The 24678-nt window shown below is 48.2% G+C and overlaps 1 protein-coding gene across 2 annotated transcripts in view; it reads left to right on the top strand.

Moving 5' to 3' along the window:
- The first annotated feature begins 10415 nt into the window (after positions 1-10415).
- LOC122369067 overlaps positions 10416-24678 on the top strand; it is a 38283-nt gene continuing 24020 nt past the window's right edge. Inside the window, exons 1-3 of one of the 2 annotated variants that reach the window (XM_043343450.1) lie at positions 10416-10435; positions 17887-18147; positions 23086-23238. In XM_043343450.1, the coding sequence (XP_043199385.1) occupies positions 17895-18147; positions 23086-23238 (406 nt within the window). In that variant the 5' untranslated portion in view covers positions 10416-10435; positions 17887-17894. Of the gene's footprint in view, positions 10436-10814; positions 10830-17886; positions 18148-23085; positions 23239-24678 lie in introns of those variants that run through there. The other variant, XM_043343451.1, reaches the window with a different exon arrangement.

Here is a 24678-nt window from a genome sequence, read left to right as displayed (position 1 = left end):
GCGGCCGCTCCCGGTGATCCCTCTGCTCCCTCGGGTCTGCCAAATTGTACAGTGGATCAGCTGATTTACATTGCACGTCGGTCAGCTACAGGATCTAACTTTACCCAGTGGCGTGTTTTTTTTTTTTTAGGATGAGTTGATAATGTGTTCGTAACCGAAAATATATGTGATTCATGTTCCTATGCTTTTTCATTGAACAAATTATTTTTTATTGTTTTAAATGAAAGTAATTCATTGGTTCGATGCGCACGATTGCTAACCCGCGCCCCACTGGGATCTGCGTGTAACACGCCGTACTGGGGGAGGGGTATTCCAAAACTACTGAGCCGAATGTCAAAATTCAAACGGCGTCTGATAGCCTGGAAAAAAACTGTCGAACAAAATCTTATTTCATTGACCTCGAGGTCACCGATGACGTCACAGGTCGCCGGCTTACAAGTCAGATCAGGCTCATTGTTGGTTTACACGCCGTGAATAGGTACTTTAACCCTCGCCGGACCTATTGGTTTTCTACATACGCGCCGGCCGAGGGGGGGGCGGGTACGACCCCCCTCGCCGTTTCGCCCCTGGTGGAGCTAGCGCGTCGCGGAAAAAACGAGCGTGTGCGCCGTTACGAGACGCAGAGATTGGTACCCGATTTTAAGGTCCTAGGTCAACCGGTGACCTCTGAGGTCAGGTCAAGTGCCCCAAGGTACGGTTCAGTTTTTGGTGAATAACTTCGCAAAAAACGGCCGCAGAGCGCCGATTTTGGCAGCATCGTGTTTGTCTCGCTCAGGCGCGTCGAATGATATACTTGTTGTCCGGGTCAGGTCAGCTTGGGGTGTTGACCTCAGGTCAAGGTCAGGTCAGCACCCCCAGGTCACGAAGTTGGTCGAAAGAGGTCATGTCGCATATCATTCGATTCAGCAGGTCTTCCTGAGTCCATTGGTGGCTTTCCCGACTCGCTAGCTCAATTTGATCAAGAGTTATTGACGAAAAACTAATATGACCTTGATGACGTCATAAATGACGTCACGCAAGGTCGACATTGCAAAAGTGACGCATCTAACCTTGCAAGGAGTGCATAAAATCACGATTCTGTGTGCTTGAGATAGTTGGAGATCGTTCCCGGCGCCAGAATAGCAGTTTTCATTTTTCCCCATTGACTTATAATGGTGAGGTCACGAAAATGACCTGACCTCATATGACCTTTAGGAAAAATCCGAGATATACAAGTTGTGGGACTCATAATGGATACTAGATCCTGCAAGTTTCATTTCCCTGTGACATCTCCTCTGGCAGTGAGAGCGTTGCGAAATTGCGACATCTGAAGACCGTGCAGAGGTTCACTTATGACGTCATAGGTCAGTGACCTGACCTGACCTAAAAATGCGGTTGGTGTCAAAAGATGCGGCTTGGATCAAAGGTCAGGTATGCCAAGTTTCAGCTCTCTATCGCCAGCGTGTTCGGAGCTATCGCGAAAAACCCTATGGGGGGGGGGGCGGCACCCGCCCCCCCCATCGGCCGGCGAGGGTTAGATACCCTGAGGTCGCCGAGCTTGTACTTTGATTTTCAGGTCAGGACCAGGCCATCAAAGGTCACGAAAATCTTATATCATGCATCGGTAACGTGACACATGTTTTATGATTCGTTTTGGCCAGATATTTCGAATTCGATGTCGTTTTTAAGTTGAAAGCAAAAAATGTGTATATTGGAACTTGGATGCAGTTAGTTTGAGCTAAGGAACACGATGGTGCTATTAATATTGGTGTACGATGTCAAATACGCAGTGAAATTGATTTTTAAAAGTTGTAATAAATAAATTTTACTATAATGCTTATAACTTGGCTATTTTTGAAGATATCCAGCAAAAATCTTGCTAAAATACGTACTAGAGATGTCAATAGGATACCAACTTTTTGGTATGCCGATACCAAACCGATATGAACTTGTTATTTGGTATTTCAAGGCTAAAACATTTGGTGTCTTGTGGGTATTATGCAGCCGGCCTAATGTAAAAGAGACTGAATGTTTGGTAAAAGTTAAATTATTCTCATTTTCCAAGGTCGATTCGGTTTTAGGTATTTTCTCATGGTTATTGTTGGTGTTTGGTTTGGTATCAGCATCTGATCAGCATCACGATTTCCGTAATATACCTATACTTTTCAAAATTTCCAATGTTTTAAAAACTCGAGACAGAAGTTTGATAGCAGAGTGTATTCGAAGTCCTCTCATGCAAAGACATTGGATCTAGCCTAAAAACTGAGCTCTCGGTCGAACATGATATAAACACATGATAAGAACACGAAATCGGTCAAACATGACGTGACTCTGACGTCATTTCCGGCTGACCTATGGTAGCTACGAAGTTTTAATTTTGGCACAAGGTGTCAAATTGATGCAGCCGAACGTAATAAAAGCTTAGCGTCGATGCGTCAAGTGGTTTAGAAGTTATTGCAGAAAAACGAGAGGGGGCTATGAATACCCCCCCCCCCTTCAGTGCACAGTGGGGATTTTTCCGATCTAGCACGTATTTATTCGTAGAGGGCAAACCATAGGTAGAATTGTAGCCAGATTGTGCACAGATGTTGGCTGGTGTGTCCTGGTGAGAATTGTACCTGTAAATGTGCATAATCAACATAGTATAGGGGGTTCAATTGGACCCCCCGCTCAGCCGGTTGGCCCCTGATCAAGCTAGAGCTTCGCGGAAAAGTCAAGCGTGCTGCCTATGACGAAATTAGGCCGAATATATCCAATTTCAAAGTCCAAGGTCATAAGCTGACTTTCCAAGTCAGTTTAATGACCCAACTAAAGTTGGGAAATCGAGACCTCTTGAAACTTCGCAAAGTTAGGGTGTTATGGGGTATTTTGGGGTGCTGATCACGAATTTCATGTTAGTTTTTATCACAGACGATGTCTTTATGCATTTAGGCCAGGTCGGGTCAGGTCAGGTTAGATCAATTAGTAGGCGTCCTGCCGGCCATCCATAGAAGTGTCACCTACTACTGATAGCTTCGTAACATGGAACGAAGGCACTAGAACTACTTCGTAAATATTCAAATGGCTGCTAAAATCGAAATCAGCACCAAAAACTACCCTAGAAACAAGTAAAACTCGAAAAAGTGAACCAAGGTCATCAAAAGGTCAATGACCTTGACTTGACCTTAACGTGACCTTGACACCCACCATTATGCATGGCACCAACATCATTTCACATATTTGAACGTTTAAAACCACAAAAAGACTGGAAACCGCGGATAATGTGAGCTGGCATACGCCGAATCGCGATTCCGGCCAAACATGGTCTCGAGAAATATGCCACAGGTCAAAGGTCAGTTGGGTCAGAGTCATGAAATTTTTAGGTTAGATGTAAAATTGATGATCTCGAGGGTACCGAAAGTTTCGGCGCGATCGGCCGCTTTTTGCGCGAGTAATTTGCGGAAAACCATGGGGTTTTATCCGACCCCTTCCCCCTCCCCCTCCCCACAAGTGCGATGGTTAATAAGGTTACGGTATGTATAATTTACGCTTGTCATCCTATTCCTAATGAATGTGTCTCAGAAAATATGCATCATATAAATCACGAAGTAAAATTATTCGCCTATGTCCGGAACATACCTATATCGTGCTGTTTGCCCTAGCGCTCCTCGAGTGGGGTGTTAAGATACTCTAATGTGAATATTCCGTGTTCAGGCAAGTTTCGGCAGCCAAACTAGGCGTTGCCTTGTGCAGAAGAAAGTGGCGAATTCGATAGGATATATTTCGGAGTGGAAAAGTGTGGAGAACATTGTTGATTTCCTACATTTATTTAGAATACCATTCCTTCAATATGGTGTCTGTAAGGGTTTTTTTGTAAAGGGCATTTTTGTGACCTTAGTAAGGTTGTGGCATACTTTCTGTTTGCCATTCCATTCCTAATAAAGGTGCCTTTCAGACGATATGCAACTTTAAGACCTCGCAAGATTAAAACCAACAGGACAGGACAATGAAATTGAGCTATACTTTCGGGCCTTGCTGAGCCCATTGAGTAATCACGCATGAGTGTGAACTTTGGGCGCATTTTTCCTAGTTTTGCTGTGGACATACAGATAAAACAATGCCATATATGAAAAATTCAGACATTTCTTAGCCCTACTGACACAAAAAATAAACAAAAATCCAAAAAATATTTTTTGAATTAATAGGCGCTAGATCGGAAAAATCCCCACTGTGCAGTGGAGCGAGAGTTAACCCTCGCCCGCACATGGGGGGGGTGGTTGCCACCCCCCCAGGCAGTCTTTCTGCTCTGCACTCCACATTTTTAAAGCTAGAAGGCTGATTTTTCGTATAGCTGCTCGTCTATCCTTCCTTGATGTCCACTGAAAATTTCAAGTTTCTGTGATTTTTGGTTTCGGAGATATGACCTTGTTTTTCAGGTCATGTCATGACCCAAATGGCCAATTCTCAACATCTTGCGTTTGCCATGGGCCTTGTGAGCTTTTGACACCCTGATTTCGGCCTTTTTTGCCAGTCTTACCTCCCACCTATCATGGAACATGTTGTTCGACGATGTATAGGGGTCAAGGTCAGGGTCAAGGTCAACCTAGGTCATCTAATATAATTGCGTTTTAGGCAAGCTGAATTTACTTTTTGTGAAGTTTTTTGACTGCATTTTTGGTAAAAGCTTCTCAGATCATGATTTCATGTGATATGGACCCAAAAACAATCGGTGCACACATCAGTATACACACAGACACACACAGACATACAAACACATATAATTGACCTTGACCTAACTTGACCTGAAATGACCTCAGCAGCAAAATTCTGGTCGGATAGTGTGACAAAGAGGTTCTAGCTGGCTTGGCACCAGAAAACAGCATCGTCATCGGTATTTGATAAGCAGCGCACTTGATATCCAACGGTGACCCAAAACAGCAATATTTTTTAGTTTGACCTGACCTGCAAGGTCAATGACTGACCTGAGAAGGTAAAACTGGGTATCATTGGATTCGTCTCTTCCCAAAGAATCTTTTTGGTCTTTACTGCTAAGCTCTATCTCCAACAGGAACGAAATGGCGCGGGGGGGGGGGGGTGGCAACCACCCCCCCCCCATGTGCGTTCTAGGATGGGAAAATGGCATGTGCGGGCGAGGGTTAACCCTCGCCCGCACATGGGGGGTTACCCCCTCCCCTCCCAGGTAGTTTTTTTGTTCTGCATTAAACATTATTAAAGCTAGAAGCCTGATTTTTCGTATAGCTGCTCTTCTATCCATTCTCAGCGTCCAATGAAAACGTCAAGTTTCTGTGGTTTTTGGTTTCGGAGATATGACCTGGTTTTTCAGGTCATGTCATGACTCAAATGACCAAAATTCAATATATTGCGTTAGCTATGGGTCTTGTGAGCTTTGGACACCTTGATGTCGGTACGTTTTTGCTATTTTTACCTCCCACCCATCATGAAACATGTTGTTCGACGATGTGCGGATGTCAGGGTTAGGGTCAAGTTCAACATAGGTCACCTAAAAACATTGCATTTTAGGCTTGCTGAATTTATTTTCGTGAAGCTTTTTGACTGCATTTATGGTAAAAGCTTGAAAACTTCATTTATGGATCATGCTCTCATGTAATAGGGACACACAAACCAATCGGTGCACACATCAGTGTACACACAGACACACACAGACATACAAACACATATTATTGCCCTTGACCTAACTTGACTTGAAATGACCAAAGCCGGTAAAACCTAGGATAGTGTGACAAAGAGCTGTTCTAGCTGGCCTGGCACCACAAAGGGCAGCGCCATCGGTATATGATGGGCACCGCACGTGATATTCCAACGGTGGCCCCAAACAGCAGCATTTTTTAGTTTGATTTGACCTGGAAGGTCAATGATTGACCTAATGAGGTAAAATTGGGCACCATTGGATTTTTCTCTTCTCCAAAAATCTGTTGGTCCTTGCTGCGAAGCTCTATCTCCAGCAGGAACGAAAAGGCGCGGTAGGTGGCACCCCCCCCCCCCCCATGTACGCTCTAGGATGGGAAAATGGCATGTGCGGGCGAGGGTTAAAAACACCCGACGGAACATAGAGTGGCACTCAGTAGGCCTGCGCCAGCACGATATAGGTATTTCTGTCGTTGCAGGTATGCAGGTATGCAGGTATGCAGGTATGCATACCTTTTGCAGATATCCTCGCCGTACAGCGGCTATGAAAGCCGAACAGCGGCCGTTGAAAGCCATGTTTTCATTATTTAGTCATGAATGGACGTCAGTCACTACAAAGACATGCCATTACGTGACAGCGCAATGACAAAAGACGTTGGACCGCAGGAGACGGTCAGAATACACTGATACAAAGACACTGGGCAGCTGCAAAGGAGCAGTGCACATTGATACGATGCCCATCAGTTTGATAGTGTTGATATCGACCGTTTTATCAGCTAAATTGATGATTGCTAGATACTCCCGCTCGTTTTTAGAGGCCAAATGGCCTTTGTCGCCGAGGTGCTTAAACTCATGCCACCATTTTGAAACAGTACCGATATGGTGTAACGGAAGTACATCCACATCGAAGTACAAGTTAGGCACCGTTGTTTGCTTAAAATTTTCTATCGAACCACATAAAAATTTAACCTCAGCCCTGGGCCCGATTTCACCAAGTGAATATATTCTTGGTGTACTTTGGAAAAGTACACCGACAAAGTACGACGACAATACTATTCTGTTTCACCACAGGAATATATTCACTACGCCCGCTTTACGTAGTTTGAGAGCCACCGGCGCGCATGCATACATCTTGTCGGCGACATGCATTCACTATGTATATTTTTCCGTATTTAAAGTCGACGAGCTTAAATGCTCAGATATACAATATTATGAAAAAATTCTGGCTACTCTAATAAGAATTAAATTTGCTGATCATACAAGAGGAAGTGCCTAAGGAAATATTGCTAATAATGCTCTTGATTTTTGCTCGGAGCATGACATTCCAAAGCCAAAATGTAAACGATCGGCAGCAAGCCGCGCAGCACAGTTGAAGTTACTGGCGTGTGTGGGTCAAGGTGTGGGTTTTATTGGATTTTGAATTAATATTAATTTTTCTTCCAAGTTACTTCTCATTAAATATTGCTTTAATATTTGTTCACATCTTCTACGCAATGCTGGAGTGGTTTAGAGCAAATGTAAATAAAGCAGAACAAGAAATGGCATTTACTTGAGGCACCTATCTAACTACCGATCACTGATGGTAGCAAGGAGCACGGCCGACTAGCCGACAAGTTATCTGAAATATTACCTGAATCAAGTTTTTAAATAATCGAAGGGTCTACCGACGACTTCAAATATGGAGAATATTTCGGAATCATTCTCTAAACCTAAACGGAAGCGGGAGGCCGGTGATAAATTGAATCATTTGGCCACAACACAAGAGAAATATGGACATTGGACAGCATATGGATACTGCAAAGAAATAGTAAAAGTGGGCGATGAAAACGAATGTAATGAAGCGTTGTGACTTGTGATGCAACATGCTGGGCATGTCAATCAAGGCGTTGCTAGACTGGACTTCAGTTCTTCCTCTCGCCCTCGCCAGCTATTTACTTTCTCTTCGGTAAAACGCTGTGTAAAGAGCACGGTGTAATAATCACGGTGAGAAAGATTTGAAATGCTTTTGGCCTTTTGTGTTATCAAAATACAATGTGAACTGTCGTTTTTTTGAAGTGGAAAACTCAATAATGTAATCGGGAATGCGAATGAAAAAGGGAATTCCCTGTTGTGTTTCTGCATGATGGGGTGATTTTAATCGCAGTGATGCCACGATGAGATAAGCCTTATAAAAATAGCTGTTCTGGGGTTTAATTTCAATACCAGTAAAACGCCTTTTGGGCGACCAACGGAGCGAGCGAGAGGATGGGCCTTGCACGTGCGAAATTGCGAGGGGGTACCTCCAACTAACTTGTGCACTGCACCCTACTAACCGGTCTTTAGCGATGTGCCAAATTTCAGCGCAATCGGCCTAGCCGTTCTCGAGATCTGGAAGCGGCACACTGCACGTGCGCACGTGCAAGCGGGGTCCAAACTGACTTTTGCACGGCACCCTACTAACTGATCCCCAACCGTGTACCAAATTTGAGCGCAATCGGCCCAGCCGTTCTCGAGATCTGGGAGCGCCCCCTGCACGTGCGCACGTGCTGTAGCACCCCAACCTGAACACATGCAGATGAATTATCTGATGGAGACCTAACTGTGTACCGAGTTTCAATTCAATCGGCCCAACCGTTGTGCCGTTATTGAGGTTGCAATTTTGGGGGTTCTTAAAAAATGTCCAACTTTACCACGCGCCACGTGCGGTGGTTGGCAAGAACGCATGGTGGCCATCACACCACAGAACTTTTACGTCCAAGTGACATTCAGTAAAGAAGACCGCTTGTCAATCGGATGTCCCGTTCCTAAGATATTAGCTTTTGAAGAGCGTCCCCACGGCCGGCCGGCCGCTCATACTCAGGATTTTCCCTTAATTCAGTATGAGACTCCGCTCGCTTCGCTCGCTCCGTAATAAGCCCAGACACACGATACCCTATATATCCAGCAAGAAATAACCATTATGACCTCTAAAACTTTTTGCGTAGCCAGTGGCATGTTTTTATCATACGTTGCATCGATGAAGTCATTAAATTTGTAACATTATCATACAAAAAATTGATGTATGCCAAGCTGTTTCTCAAAGTATGCCACAAAAAGTAGCATACTTTCAATGCCAGCAAACTCGGCAAACAGCTGTTGAAAAAGCAGATCGGCGTACCAGAAGTACCTCAAACCTCAAACGTTTGCGGCGGGCGGGCGTTTTTTTGCGGTGTTTATCTTTGGCGGCGGGCGGGCGATGCGGGTGGTTTTTTTTGCGTCGTTTGCGGTGTTAAATTTGTTTGCGGTTGGCGGCCGCTTTTTCGTTTTTTTTTTTGCGGTGTTTGCTTTTGGCGGCGGGCGGGCGATTTTTAGGTGTTTTCGGTTGGCGTTTAGCGGGCGTGCGATGCGGGCGGTTTTATTGTTTTGCGGCGTTTTTGCGTTTTTTGCGGTTTGCGGCGGGCGGGCGTTTGTTTATTTTTTGCGACGTTTTGCGTTGGCGTTTCGGGCGTGCGTTTTGCGCGTTTTGTGGTGTTTGCGTTTTGCGGCGGGCGGGCGTTTTTCACAATTCAAAGTCCAAACCTTCGGGCCACAGCGCTCCTCGAAAAGCGCTGCCCTCGAGTATCCCTGTACGGAGTTTGGTGAAACTGAATATGTCATAATGTGCCAAAAGTGAATATGTACGCCGCCGTAATGGAATATATTCACTTGGTGAAATCGGGCCCTGGCCGGCCTGATCTCACGATCATACGAGTAAAGCCATTGAATGAAAATAACAAATACCTCCTGCTTTGAACAAACATGTCAAAACCAAAGAATATGTATCAGAAACATGACGATTCTACTCATTCATATGTATGTCCATCGTCCACTGTATATGGTGCAGGTCCTTGCCAGCGGTCACGTAAATTTTCATGTTTGATCATAAAAGGTCACTAGCAGCACTTTTTTTCTACAATATCTTTTGATGGAGGCATGATGTAGCAATAAAACACCTGAAATGTGTTCAGGTCATCAATACAGATCGGTTCACGTGAATCATGACATCATCCAGTCAGACCATGACCTTGACCTGAAGTCAAAGCATCAAGTTGAACCTTAAAACGTGAACTTATAGTTCATTCGATGCATCTGGACGAAAGAAACACGATGCGGGCAAAACAAATGTCACCAAAATTATTGACTCCAGAGTTACTGCACAAAAATGGTGCGAAAAGTGTTCCGGAAAGTTCCGCCTGTTTAAATAATTTTTGCCCTCTCTGGGCCCAACCGTTGAACTGAGGTCAAGTCTAAGGGCATCATAGTAAAAAAGCTTAACGAGAGCTATCGAATGCGTATTCCGGAACTCTAGCATTTTTTGGTTCACGAGTTATGCTCCGACTTATGAAAGAAAACTATCAAAGTAATGAAAAATTTTGAATAGTGTTTTTACATTTGGTGACCTGCAGATCTTCACATCGCAGAACCAGATTTAGCGACCAACCAACGAAAGAATTGTCTAAGCATAAAGCGAAGAGATAACTAGACTACAACTCAATAAACGTTTGCTCCGTAGACAGTGATGTTTGAGCAGGGCCAGTGTTCAGTCGCTTTTATTGAAGACCGATTTTTTCACCAGTTTGGCTGCGAGTGTACTGGTTTTTCATAAGTTTCAATAACGTGGGCCTTCCGTGACTGCCCACGTTGCGTGCTTATGACCACGGAGGTGCAGCGGTTCGGCCACCGGTCGCCATGGCAACCAGCAAACAGCGCGCGGAAGTAATAGTGGGCCATCGGGGACCGGTCCTGGCCCCGGGGCAGGGCCACTCGGGTTCAGAGGCCGGCGCGGCACGAACCCGTGCACGTACCGTAACAGGTCAGAGTCAGGGTCTCCGAGACCTTCGGCAGGAGCCCGTGCACGTACCGTAACAGGTCAGAGTCAGGGTCTCCGAGACATTCGGCAGGAGCCCGTGCAGGTACCGTCACAGGTCAGAGCCAGCGTCTCCGAGACCTTCGGCAGGAGCCCGTGCAGGTACCGTCACAGGTCAGAGTCAGGGTCTCCGAGACATTCGGCAGGAGCCCGTGCAGGTACCGTCACAGGTCAGAGGTCAGGGTCTCCGAGACCTTCGGCAGGAGCCCGTGCAGGTACCGTCACAGGTCAGAGTCAGGGTCTCCGAGACCTTCAGCAGGTGTCTGCACAGGTACCGTCACAGGTCAGAGTCAGGGTCTCCGAGACATTCGGCAGGTGTCCCGTGCAGGTACCGTCACAGGTCTGAGCCAGGGTCTCCGAGACCTTCGGCGGGAACCCGTGCAGGTACCGTCACAGGTCAGAGTCACGGTCTCCGAGACATTCGGCAGGTGTCCCGTGCAGGTAACGTCACAGGTCAGAGTCAGGGTCTCCGAGACCTTCGGCAGGAGCCCGTGCAGGTACCGTCACAGGTCAGAGTCAGGGTCTCCGAGACCTTCAGCAGGTGTCTGCGCAGGTACCGTCACAGGTCAGAGTCAGGGTCTCCGAGACCTTCGACAGGTGTCTGCGCAGGTAGGTACTGTGGCCAGGCTCTTCGGGAGCTCAGAGCGGCAGGTGTCCCGTGCAGGTACTGTGGTCAGGCTCTTCGGGAGCTCAGAGCGGCAGGTGTCCCGTGCAGGTACTGTGGTCAGGCTCTAGGGGAGCCCAGAGCGGCAGGTGTCCCGTGCAGGTACTGTGGCCAGGCTCTTCGGGAGCTCAGAGCGGCAGGTGTCCCGTGCAGGTACTGTGGTCAGGCTCTTCGGGAGCTCAGAGCGGCAGGTGTCCCGTGCAGGTACTGTGGTCAGGCTCTTCGGGAGCTAAGAGCGGCAGGTGTCCCGTGCAGGTACTGTGGTCAGGCTCTAGGGGAGCTCAGAGCGGTAGGTGTCCCGTGCAGGTACTGTGGTCAGGCTCTAGGGGAGCTCAGAGCGGCAGGTGTCCCGTGCAGGTACTGTGGTCAGGCTCTAGGGGAGCTCAGAGCGGCAGGTGTCCCGTGCAGGTACTGCGGCCAGGCTCTTCGGTAGCCCAGAGCGGCAGGTGTCCCGTACAGGTACTGTGGTCAGGCTCTTCGGAAGCTCAGAGCGGCAGGTGTCCCGTGCAGGTACTGTGGTCAGGCTCTCCGGGAGCTCAGAGCGGCAGGTGTCCCGTGCAGGTACTGTGGTCAGGCTCTAGGGGAGCTCAGAGCGGCAGGTGTCCCGTGCATGTACTGTGGTCAGGCTCTCCGGGAGCTCAGAGCGGCAGGTGTCCCGTGCAGGTACTGTGGTCAGGCTCTAGGGGAGCTCAGAGCGGCAGGTGTCCCGTGCAGGTACTGTGGTCAGGCTCTCCGGGAGCTCAGAGCGGCAGGTGTCCCGTGCAGGTACTGTGGTCAGGCTCTAGGGGAGCTCAGAGCGGCAGGTTCACAAAAATGGTACAAAGTCAGGGGAAAGTTGGACTAGTTTAGCGGCCACTGAATGCGGGAGAGTTATTCGTTGATAGCGTGGGTGCTAGAGCACGTAGCGCTACCAAATTTCAGACACAACTTGGGGCATCTATTTGACATATGACCTTGGCGTTTTAGGTTCCAGTGAATTGAGGTCAGGTCACAAGGTCACTGAAACCGGTACATTGTCAAAATGGCACCAGAAATGCGCTATTTTTTCATGGAAGCTAGATTTCTTCATCCATTTGATGAAGACTTGCAAGATATGCCTAGGTTACCGAGTGCCAGCATATGCAGCCCAATTTTTCAAACTCTGTTGACTTAAGGTACCATTTAGAGGTCATGACAATATTTTAGGGAAATATGCGCGAATGTGTAAAGATAAGAGATTTGTGCTTTATTTTAACGTTTTTGTGTTGTACTACCATGAGTTACATCTAGGTACTTGGTGTTTGCAAGCTACAAGAACCCTTGGGTCGGGTCAATTGAGGTCTACTTATGTCAAACTACGTTTTTGCTAATAATATGGCACAAAATGAGGCTAGAGGTTCAAAGATGGTGTCGTTGTGTTCCTTGAGATCAGGCGATTCGAATGATATACGATATGATGCATTTTGAATAAGTTAAACTTAGTTACTTACTTTATGTTCACTTAACCCGCGCGGGGCTGGGGTCTCCAGCCGAACGCGCGGGGCTGGGGGGGGGGTAAATTTTACCCCCCCTGTTATCTCCCGAACTAATGGTCCGATTTGGAAAATTCAAACGCCAATCGAAAGCTCTTATCACGAACTACTAAAAACATGTACTTAATTTAAAGTTTGAGGTCAAGGTCAAGGTCAGGTCAAGGGTACAAATTGCAAGTTTCTACAGTATCGGCCTTGCACCGTAGTTGCCGAAGAATGGAGTCATGGACTGAGACTGATCGCCCAAAACGTGTTCTTAGGCTACCAAGACAATATTAGTTGCATACAATATCATTCAGAGGTCAAGGTCAAGGTCAGGTCAGGTCAGGTCAGGTCACCAAAAAACAAAATATAGAAAAGGGCATGTGCGACACATGTTTTATGGGTCATTTTACTCATAGAATTCAATAGGCACACTCAATAAGTGATATGGACCACCTCTGGATGAATTTCAGGTCGAGGTCAGGTCAAGGTCAGGTCAAGTGAGGTCAAATTTTGAAGTTGGTTGTTAAGGCCTAAAAAGGTGTCTATCTGATGCAGTTTTTCACGGCGAATCGAATGGTGCTATTTTTGTTTCCGTACGAGGTCTAGAACTTCCAAAAAAGTCATTTTTCAAAAATTTTGTGTGTCGTGACGTCATAAAATTTTGAATAACTCTCACATTTTTGAACCGATTCTTCTAAAATTTGGTATGTAGGTGCACATAGACCACTTCTCTGACATATATTCCGGTTTTTTCGATAGACTCAAAATTTTGGATTTTATAATGATTTTCCCAAAAAAATTAGTTTTTTGAAAAAAATTAGGCCAAAATCCAAAATTTTCAAAAAACCGAGATAGCCATTTGATAGACAAAGTAAAATTACGTATAACCTTTTTTGTTACGTCTTGATTCCTTTAAAAATGAAGATGTTAGCGGCGTTTGAACTTTTGCCGTTTTTGAGGCGAAAATGGCGAACATGACGTCACTAAAACGTCAATTTCTCAAAAATTTTCCGACGGATTTCGCTCAAATTTTCAGGGAAGGTGTCAAATTGATGTAAGAAAAGGTACTGAAAGTTTGGCGGCGCTGCGCGCCGCCGTTTTTGAGATATCGCAAAAATTCACGAGGGGGGGTAAAATTTACCCCCCCCTAGCCCCGCGCGGGTTTTCAAGAAAAATAATTCATTTAAATTAGTATCAAGGTATATCATTCGATGTGCACGGACGTCCTGACTTCAACGGTGCTCTTATTTTTAATCTATCTTTACTACGTCAAAAGCATAAGCAAAAACTGTGAAATGTTTTTGCGAAATTTTTGCTCGTACCACAAAACCCCCCTAAATATTGACTTAGAGTCACCAAATTTTCACGGAGGCGAGATCTCCTATGTACCCACGTATCCCGTGGATTTGGCGTTTCTAGGTGTCATATGAGCCAATCCCCAGGGGGTCGTACCAGCCCCCCCCCTCGCTGTCCGTGTTATAGAAAAGGCCCTTGCCTGGCGAGGGTTAAATTCAGAACGACGACAAGCATACGTGTTTCACTGCTATGGCGATAGGCTGCGTGTATGGAAGGCGGCGGCTGTTATTAATTGTTACTATGTTGACGTGTTACGCCCCATTAAACCGTTGTCGTTCGTGCCTCAGGCCAGTGTGCAGTTCTACAATTACAAGCGATTACAATCGGGCATTTATCATAAAGCGCAGGCCGTAAATTAAATGATAAACATGGACTGCATTAGCCCTCGCCCGTATCGGTGTTTTTTCCAGCCGCGAACGTATAAGGGGGAGGGGTCTGTTGAACACCTCTTGTCGTTTCGTCCCTGATCGAGCTAGAGCTTCGTGGAAAAAAATGAACGTGTTGCCCGTGACGAGAAAAAGCCGTTGATGCCCAATTTTAAGGTCCTAGGTCATCGGTTGACCTTCCAGGTCAGGTCAATAACCAAAAAATCGAGAAAATCGAGACCTGTTAGAACGTCATAAAGTGTGGCTGCTATTGGTTCGAGGTGCTGATCACCAATATCATGTTAGTTTTGATCACAGATGATGTCTTCATGCATTTAGGCCAGGTCGGGTCAGGTCAGGTTAGGTCAACCAGTATGGGGTCCTGCCGAGCATTCGTAGTAGGTGTCAGCCGCCTCTTTCATAACATGTTACGTACGAAGGCACAAAAACTACTTCGTAAATGTTTATATGGTTGCTAAATTCGAATGCAGCTCCAAAAACTAGCCTAGAAACATGTAAAACTCGAAAAAGTGAACCGAGGTCATCAAAGGTCAATGACCTGACCTGACCCTCAGGTGACCTTGACACACATCCTTATGCATGGAGGCAACATCATGTCACATGTTTGAACGCTTGAAACCACGGAAAGACTGCAAAAGCGCGGCTAATGCGAGCCCACATACGCTGAATCGCGATTCCGGCCAAACATGGTCTCAAAAAGTAGGTCACAGGCCAAAGGTCATTTAGGTCAGAGTCATGAAATTCTTAGGGTAGTTGTACAATTGAGTAACTCGAGGATAATGAAAGTTTTGTCGCGACCCGCCGCATTTTACGCGAGTTATTCGCGAAAAACCGAGGGGGTCCGTTCGAACCCCCCCCTCCTATACGAGCGAGGGTTAAATTGTATTCAACGTTACCGCCACGATACACATGAAACGACCTTTTTTGGAATTTTGAGGAAAAATTTGTCAAAGAAGTTCTGTGAAAAGGCGCATTTGACTTTCTGCATCGAAACACCACATTGTTTTTTATGCGCACGTAAGGACGGAACATTTGTCAAACTAAATATTGCTCATTGGCAAACAGAAGATTTGTCCGTGCTTAGTACCTATTACCAAACATATTCTATCTCTTTTATATAAAAATTGTATATTTAGCTAAAACGGGGTGAAAATAAATGTAGCTGAAACGGGATATTTGTGTAAAAGGGGAAATGGCTACAAATACTTAGGGATTTAATATTTCTGAAACCATACCTATATGGTAATTTGGAAGTCCAGCAGCAATATCGATTATCGCTTATTGTGCTGTTGAACGAACTCGCTGATTCGGAAATTATCGATGTGCTCACATCAGGTAAAGAAGTTTCTGTATATGTCCTATCGTGCCTCTGTACATATATTGCCTTCACCTTTGGCATGTGTTCAATGTGCCAGTTATCAACAAGTTGAACTAGTTAAGGTTTGCCTGAGTAATGCTGCTCGAATGTTCTTTTGTGGGGAGGGGGTACGAGAGATCCTGAAGTGTTTTTGCCATGCATGTTCGCGAAGGCATTGATAGCTTTGATGTTCAGAAAGTCATCATGGGTATTTCTCCAAAGGCTCGGTTTGACCAAAAGCCCTGTTTTGAGCGATCTTGTGAACAGTGATGTGAGCATAAGCTCTAGATATAGGGCTGTGTGGAATCGGGCACTGTTGGCATTGTTAAGTGGTCCTGTCTCATTTACAACTGGACCTTGAGTCCGTAAATACGTCTCTCTCTCTCTCTCTCTCTCTCTCTCTCTCTCTCTCTCTCTCTCTCTCTCTCTCTCTCTCTCTCTCTCTCTCTCTCTCTCTCTCTCTCTCTCTCTCTCTCTCTTTCTCTGTCTCTCTCTCTCTCCCTCTAACGATCGGTAAAACAATTGAAGGAACACCCGAGAATCCGAGAATCCCATGAGGCCAGATTCCCGCGGAATATAGTTTATTCCTCACGAACATAGGTGACAGAGGAAGAGTGGAAGTCGTGATTGTCGTGAAGTCGTTTTTGTCGGAGCTTTCGAGCTGCATTTGGAAACTTCGTTAGCGTATTGTAATCCGGGTTCGGGGGGCGAATTTTCCAACCAATGCTCCCGAACTCCGATTACGACTCGCTGACGAAGGTTTGTGAATACAATTCGAAAGTGACGATAATAACTCAAGGATTCGTTACAATTCGAAAGCTCCGACCCGAGCGATTTCTTGTGGAGTAAAGTCCTCATTTACTTATTGCATTGACAAACTCCAGATCATGTCCATAAGAGTCGTGATGCAATTAGTAAATATGCATCACGTAACTTAGCTACAAACGACGAGTCGAGATAAGTGGGGGACATCTCAAGAAAGGTAGAGTGTTTGATGTGTGGCTCCCGCACTCGCATCCTCAGCTTCAGTCGAAGCTTTCCAACACATTGCATTCAAAACATTATCATACGAAAATGATCAACAACGAACTTCATTGTGTGCTCATACAATCCTAGGCACCTCAAACCTGAAAAGCCAAAAGACCTAGTTACGAGCGAGCGAGCGCAGCGAGCGAAGTGAGTCTTTTCAATATAACGGAAAAATCTCAGTATGAGCGGCCCGGCCCGGCCCGGCCCGGCCTGTAACGCTTTTGAGAGGCTTATATCTCAGCAACCGCTGAACCGATTGGACTGCGGTCTTTTTTTTTGGGTAGCCCCATTACTTCTACCCCGTAATTGACTACTTTTGATACATCTCAGCGACCGTCGTGGCACGTGCCACGTTAAAAGTCAAGGGTGTTCAAGCTGTTTCGCAAAAGTAGTGATTTTGAGAGGCTCATATCTCAGCAGCCGCTTGGGCGATTGACTTGCGATAATTTTTTGTAGGGTAGCAGCATCCCTTCTACCCAAAATAGGATACTCTCGATGTATGTGGGTCACCCCCAGTGCACGTGCAAAATACAACAATAAGAGGTGCCAAATTTGTTCCCATTTCAGTAACTCGGTAATTACTGGGGCGATTTTGCTGAAACTTGGCATACAGGTAAGCACCCACCAGGCAATGCATTCCCATGTGTTGCGGTTAGGGTGCTACTGCACGTGCGCACGTGCAGGGGGCGTTTCCAGATCTCGAGAACGGCTGGGCCGATTGCGCTCAAATTTGGTACACGGTTGGGGACCAGTTGGTAGGGTGCCGTGCAAAAGTCATTTTGGACCCCGTTTGCACGTGCGCACGTGCAGAATGCCGCTTCCAGATCTTAGGAACGGCTGGGCCGATTGAGTTCAAATTTGGCACACCGCTAGCGACCGGTTAGAAGGGTGCTTTGCACAAGCCCGTTGGAAGCACCCTCTCGCCCTTCCGCACGTGCAGGGCTCACTATCTCGCTCGCTCGTTCTTCGCCCAAAAGGCGTTTTACTGGTTTTAGACAGATAAAGAATGCTCTCATGGTGGTCTTTGTGTTTCTGCAGTTTCTAGTTTCTACTGATGGATGTTTTTCTGCTACAAAAAAGTCGTGAACAACACTCTCCCCGCTTTTTAGAATCCAAGATGGCGCCGGCGTGCGGGCGTCTGGCGGCAGTCAGCTGGCTGGCGGCGCTCGTTCAGCTGACTGTGTGTGACGTCACCTGGCCGTCTGGGGTCACCGACCTGCAGCTGTGGGACGTCCTGGATGACCTGGAGCCGGCCATCAGCGGACACCCGATCCGGATCGCCGACCTGGCGATCCGGATGGTGGATATGGAGGGTCAACGGTTCGGCGGCAACCAGAGCGTCTACTGGCAACGCCACGGATACACACAGTGTAAGGAGGGTTCACACAGCGGCCAGTCCAGACTGTCTCCTGGCAACGCCACGGACACACTCAGTGTAAGGAGGGTTCACACAGCGGCCAGTCCAGACTGTTTACTGGCAGCGCCACGGATACACTCAGTGTAAGGAGGGTTCACACAGCGGCCAGTCCAGACTGTCTACTGGCAGCGCCACGGATACACTCAGTGTAAGGAGGGTTCACACAGCGGCCAGTCCAGACTGTCTACTGGCAGCTCCACGGATACACACAGTGTAAGGAGGGTTCACACAGCGGCCAGTCCAGACTGTCTACTGGCAGCTCCACAGATACACACAGTGTAAGGAGGGTTCACACAGCGGCCAGTCCAGACTGTCTACTGGCAGCTCCACGGATACACACAGTGTGAGGAGGGTTCACACAGCGGCCAGTCCAGACTGTCTACTGGCAGCTCCACGGATACACACAGTGTAAGGAGGGTTCACACAGCGGCCAGTCCAGACTGTCTACTGGCAGCTCCACGGATACACTCAGTGTAAGGAGGGTTCACACAGCGGCCAGTCCAGACTGTCTCCTGGCAGCTCCACGGATACACACAGTGTAAGGAGGGTTCACACAGCGGCCAGTCCAGACTGTCTACTGGCAGCTCCACAGATACACACAGTGTAAGGAGGGTTCACACAGCGGCCAGTCCAGACTGTCTACTGGCAGCTCCACGGATACACACAGTGTGAGGAGGGTTCACACAGCGGCCAGTCCAGACTGTCTACTGGCAGCTCCACGGATACACACAGTGTAAGGAGGGTTCACACAGCGGCCAGTCCAGACTGTCTCCGGGCAGCTCCACAGATACACACAGTGTAAGGAGGGTTCACACAGCGGCCAGTCCAGACTGTCTCCGGGCAGCTCCACAGATACACACAGTGTAAGGAGGGTTCACACAGCGGCCAGTCCAGACTGTCTCCGGGCAGCGCCACGGATACACACAGTGTAAGGAGGGTTCACACAGCGGCCAGTCCAGACTGTCTCCTGGCAGCTCCACGGATACACACAGTGTAAGGAGGGTTCACACAGCGGCCAGTCCAGACTGTCTCCTGGCAGCGCCACGGACACACTCAGTGTAAGGAGGGTTCACACAGCGGCCAGTCCAGACTGTCTACTGGCAGCGCCACGGATACACTCAGTGTAAGGAGGGTTCACACAGCGGCCAGTCCAGACTGTCTACTGGCAGCTCCACGGATACACTCAGTGTAAGGAGGGTTCACACAGCGGCCAGTCCAGACTGTCTCCTGGCAGCTCCACGGATACACACAGTGTAAGGAGGGTTCACACAGTGGCCAGTCCAGACTGTCTACTGGCAGCTCCACGGATACACACAGTGTGAGGAGGGTTCACACAGCGGCCAGTCCAGACTGTCTACTGGCAGCTCCACGGATACACACAGTGTAAGGAGGGTTCACACAGCGGCCAGTCCAGACTGTCTCCGGGCAGCTCCACAGATACACACAGTGTAAGGAGGGTTCACACAGCGGCCAGTCCAGACTGTCTCCGGGCAGCTCCACAGATACACACAGTGTAAGGAGGGTTCACACAGCGGCCAGTCCAGACTGTCTCCGGGCAGCGCCACGGATACACACAGTGTAAGGAGGGTTCACACAGCGGCCAGTCCAGACTGTCTCCTGGCAGCTCCACGGATACACACAGTGTAAGGAGGGTTCACACAACGGCCAGTCCAGACTGTCTCCGGGCAGCGCAACGGATACACACAGTGTAAGGAGGGTTCACACTTCACACAGCGGCCAGTCCAGACTGTCTACTGGCAACGCAACGGATACACTCAGTGTAAGGAGGGTTCACACAGCGGCCAGTCCAGACTGTCTACTGGCAGCTCCACGGATACACTCAGTGTAAGGAGGGTTATGGTTTGCCGACTACACTTATCACTGTCACCAATATTGAGCGTAAGTGGAGCCAATTTGGCACAGACACTCACATACTAAGAGCAGGCAGTGATGGTAAAAAGACGAACGAAAAGCGGCGTTTCTGTAGGCCAACCGAGAGTATCAGGCGTCTAAGTCTCTGTAGTTTGTAGGCCAACTGGGAGTATAACCATCCAGCACGTCCCGGCCAACGGATGGCTTTGTTTCGTGGTGAACAACGTTTGGAGCTTTGTTCAGTCGGTTTTTAACTCGCTGAGAGTAGGTAGCGACTTGCTGACAGTTGGCGTTACGGATTGCCACCGTCAGCACTCAGCAGCACTCCACAGCCTGCAACTGTTGTCGCACGCTTACGCTGGAGGTCTTGCGCTGCCTGAACAAAGTCATATGTATAAGCCGGTAGAGAATTGGGATTTTAATGTTTTATTTGGTCAAATTTCACGCAGAAATTTGGAACCCGGCAGGCGGTGGGCCTCCCGGCCACCTTCCGCGCGGTGGGGGGGGGGCATTTCCCCCGTATCTCCGAAACTACTGCGGACGGATCCGGAAAATTAACCCGCGCCCCAGTGGCGGTCTCAGCCAACTTCGCCCTAGTGAGGGGGGGCATATGTTACCACCCACCTCTAACTAAAAACTAAGAGGGATAGAAAGACGCGGTAAAAAGCAGTCGATAGCTCTCAATGCGTACGTTTGAAAGTATTTCAGTCATTTTTCACCTTAGAGCAATATTGGGGTCACCAGAGGTCATCAAAGGTCAAAATTTGCCAATTGTCATTATATTTTTCAGAAAACATGCCGCTATCTCAGGAACTATGGTAGCTAGAATAACGCAGGGAAGAGCAATCGATAGCTTTTGAACTCTTCTTTTGAAAAGATTATTATCAATGTTGACCTCAGGTCAACGGTTTGGCCTCCAGAGGGCAAAAAGTCCAAAAATAGCTGTTTTTACGAAAAGTGTTTTTCGACAATCACTTTCGACTACAAAAAGTCACGACATTTCTATTGCCAGAATCGTGTTCCTCTCGCCGAGACGCGTCGAATGAACTATAATTTGACCTTGAAAGGTCAAGTTGAAAATTTGACCTCAGGTCAAGGTCATGACCTTACCGGAAAAGGTCATGTTGCATATCAGTCGATGCGTCTCAACAAGGCAAACACAATGAGACCATCCCCAGCGTTCTATCTCTTTCCAATCGCGAGTTATTGGCAAAAAACTGTTTATAGCCTCAAGTGACCTCGTATGACCTGTCTAGAGGCTATCAGCAAAAATGACACCTTGGTCATCACGAGTGGACTAAATCATTGTGATTCTGAAATATTTGGACTGTTCCGATGCGTACACACGGATCTAGAGGCATTTTCATTTTTCTCAATTGACTTGTAATGGAAAGGTTTCGCCACTGACCTGACCTTAGGTCACGGATATAAAAAATCCGAGATATACAAATTGTAGGCGCCCATAACAGCATGCAATCCACCAAGTTTGAAACCTTTCTGACAAACACTGCAGGCTGGACATGATTGCAAACTTTTTTTTAGGCTTTGTCAATTAACTTGACCTGGTGACCTGACCTGACATGACCTGGGGTCAAAAATTTCACACATTGTCCAAAATTGATGTACCAAAAGCTACCCCAAGCGGCGCGGCGCTACGCGCCGCGGTTTTTTATTCACACGCAAAAAACGCGACAGGGTGGTAACATATGCCCCCCCCCACTGGGGCGAAGGTTAAAACGGCGTTCGATAGCCCTATCAAATTTGTTGAAAGAAACCAAATTTCGTTGACCTCGGGGTAACCGATGACGTCACAGGTCAGGTCAAAGATAAAATGTTTCACCGTTCACGGGTCTTCTAGGGAAAGCGCTATAACACCGAGTAAAACCCACTTTGTCGAAAATCAGCGATAGGGCGTCAGTTGTCTAGTACATATGTTGCTATTAGAGGTCAGTGGTCATACCAGGTCAAGTCACATGTCAGGTCACCAAGGGTCACCACATGAACCCAACTTTACTAAGGTTGTGCGATGCATGTTTTATGGCCAATTTTGCATTTCCAACTCAATGGTGTTGGTTATAAGACCATCAGGTAGGTACGGTTTAGGTCACTTTCTGGTGGAGTTCATGTCAAGGTCAGGTCAAGGTCAGGTCAAAAAAGGTCAAATTTCAAAGTTGTTAGTTGTGCATAGAATGGGTATTGATTCGATGCAGCTCGCCACGAGGAGTCTTATAGTGGTCTTTGTTTTGCGCTACGAGGTCTAGAATTGCTAAATGAATTGAGTTTGAAAATTTGACGTCATCAATTTTGAACAGTTTTTTTTTTTTCGCTATAACTTGGCCAAAAAAAGAGGCATCGATCTCAAATTTGGTATGTAGATAGAAGGTGGTAGGGACTATCACATATATTCCGTTTTCGAAATTCAAAAAACCTTTTTGGATTTTTCGGCTATTATACTCAAGACATGTATTTTTTATTTTTGGGTTCAAAATCCAAAAAAATCAAAAATCCGAGATAGCAGTTTTGTAGCCCTCTTGATTCTACACCTTTTATGTTGAAACATTTTTCTGTACCTATATCTAAAGCTGTAGGCCTGGCACCTCTTCCCGGAAACCTTTTTTGGGGTCGAAAATGGCAGAAATGACGTCACTCTGAGTCATTTGCGGCCAACATTTCATAGCCTTTGTATTTTTTGTGACAATGTGCAACAGCTATTCACGGGAGGGTACTGAAAGTTAGGTGACGATCGGCGCAGCGGTTCTGGAGATATATCGAAAAAAAAACTAAAGGGGGCAAAAAATGCCCCCCACCACCTGGAAGGTTTTAAACAAAAATCTAGCGTGTACAAAATACGCTAATATAATGTGGGTTATTCCGAGTTGGCTGATCTTACCTTAGGTCTCTGATGTGACCTCACGCTGACCTCTCCCCCCACGTAAGTGTCCTGTCGGCTGCCTCGCCTTTCCCTGTGTTAGCTGACCCCATATGACCTCTATGACCTCACGCTGCCTCCCCCCCCCAGGTAAGTGCCGCGTCGGCTGCCTCGCCTCCCGGTGGTGCGTGGCATTCGAGTTTGACTCGAGCAACGGCTGGTGTCAGCACTACTCTAACCGCGGCGGGGGCCTCGAGGCCGGTGCCTCGACCACCACCACCATGCAGTTCAAGATGCTGAACGGTGAGACGGCGCGCCGCGGGTACCACCGACAACCGCCGGGGACCAGACCGTCCTCTTCCGTGTCAGGGGTGGGGATGGGGGGGGGGGCTCCTCGGTGTCAGGGGGCCCTCCTCGGTGTCAAGGGCCGTCCTCGGTGTCAGCAGAGGGTCCTCTCGGTGTCAGGGGGCCCTCCTCGGTGTCAGCAGAGGGTCCTCCTCGGTGTCAGGGGGCCCTCCTCGGTGTCATTCACGTCCATAGAGCGGTTGCTGTGTCCTCCTTTCAGACGAGTCTTACGCTCTCCCGGTACTTGTATGTCCCTCCTTTGACGCGTTTTATTGAGGCGACCTTGATTGCGGCCCGACTGATGTCATATTCCATCTACTGGTGTAGTTTCACACAGCTGGTGTGGAGGTCGGGCACCTCACGGTTCACCGGGTCAGTGTGATAGGTAGGTACGCGGGATATGCGGTGTAATGCGATATGCGCAAGTGACATCAGGGGGGCACATCCCATTGTGCCCCCCTCTGATGTCCGGTACTTCGCGCCAGGTGTGTTTCCTAAAACCAGCGTCTTAGTGTCACATCTGTGCCCCATGTCGGGGGACATGTGTCATAGGTATATCTCTGACGCCCGATACCCCCTCCCGGTCACCGCTGTGGTTCCATACAGTCGATACGGGGGGAGGGGGCGTGTGCCATATCTGTGCCCCTGACCCCCCGGTACCCGTTCCCGTTCCACACAGGAGTGTGGGGGACGTGCACCATATCTGTGCCCCCCTGACAACCCGATCTTCCGTCACTCACAGCCGGTATCGGTGACGCCTGGTCCTCCCTCCCTGAGGTGTCGGTGACGCCCGGTACTCCATCCCTCTCACACAGCCGGTGTAGGTGACGCCTGGTACTCCATCCCTCTCACACAGCCGGTGTAGGTGACGCCTGGTACTCCATCCCTCTCACACAGCCGGTATCAGTGACGCCCGGTACTCCCTCCCTCTCACACAGCCGGTATCGGGGACGCCTGGTACTCCCTCCCTCTCACACAGCCGGGTGACGCCTGGTACTCCCTCCCTCTCACACAGCCGGTATCGGTGACGCCTGGTACTCCCTCCCTCTCACACAGCCGGTATCGGTGACGCCCGGTACTCCCTCCCTCTCACACAGCCGGTATCGGGGACGCCTGGTACTCCCTCCCTCTCACACAGCCGGGTGACGGCTGGTACTCCCTCCCTCTCACACAGCCGGTATAGGTGACGGCTGGTACTCCCTCCCTCTCACACAGCCGGTATCGGTGACGGCTGGTACTCCCTCCCTCTCACACAGCCGGTATCGTTGACGCCTGGTACTCCCTCCCTCTCACACAGCTGGTGTGGAGGACGTGCACCGTAGCTGTGCCCCCCTGACGCCTGGTACTCCCTCCCTCTCACACAGCCGGTATCGGTGACGGCTAGTACTCCCTCCCTCT

This window comes from Amphibalanus amphitrite, unplaced genomic scaffold (genome assembly GCF_019059575.1).
Source record: "Amphibalanus amphitrite isolate SeventyFive unplaced genomic scaffold, NRLGWU_Aamphi_draft 001003F_arrow, whole genome shotgun sequence".
Taxonomy (NCBI): domain Eukaryota; kingdom Metazoa; phylum Arthropoda; class Thecostraca; order Balanomorpha; family Balanidae; genus Amphibalanus; species Amphibalanus amphitrite.
Note: the sequence above shows the minus strand (reverse complement) of the source record. Positions and strands in the feature narration are given on the sequence as shown.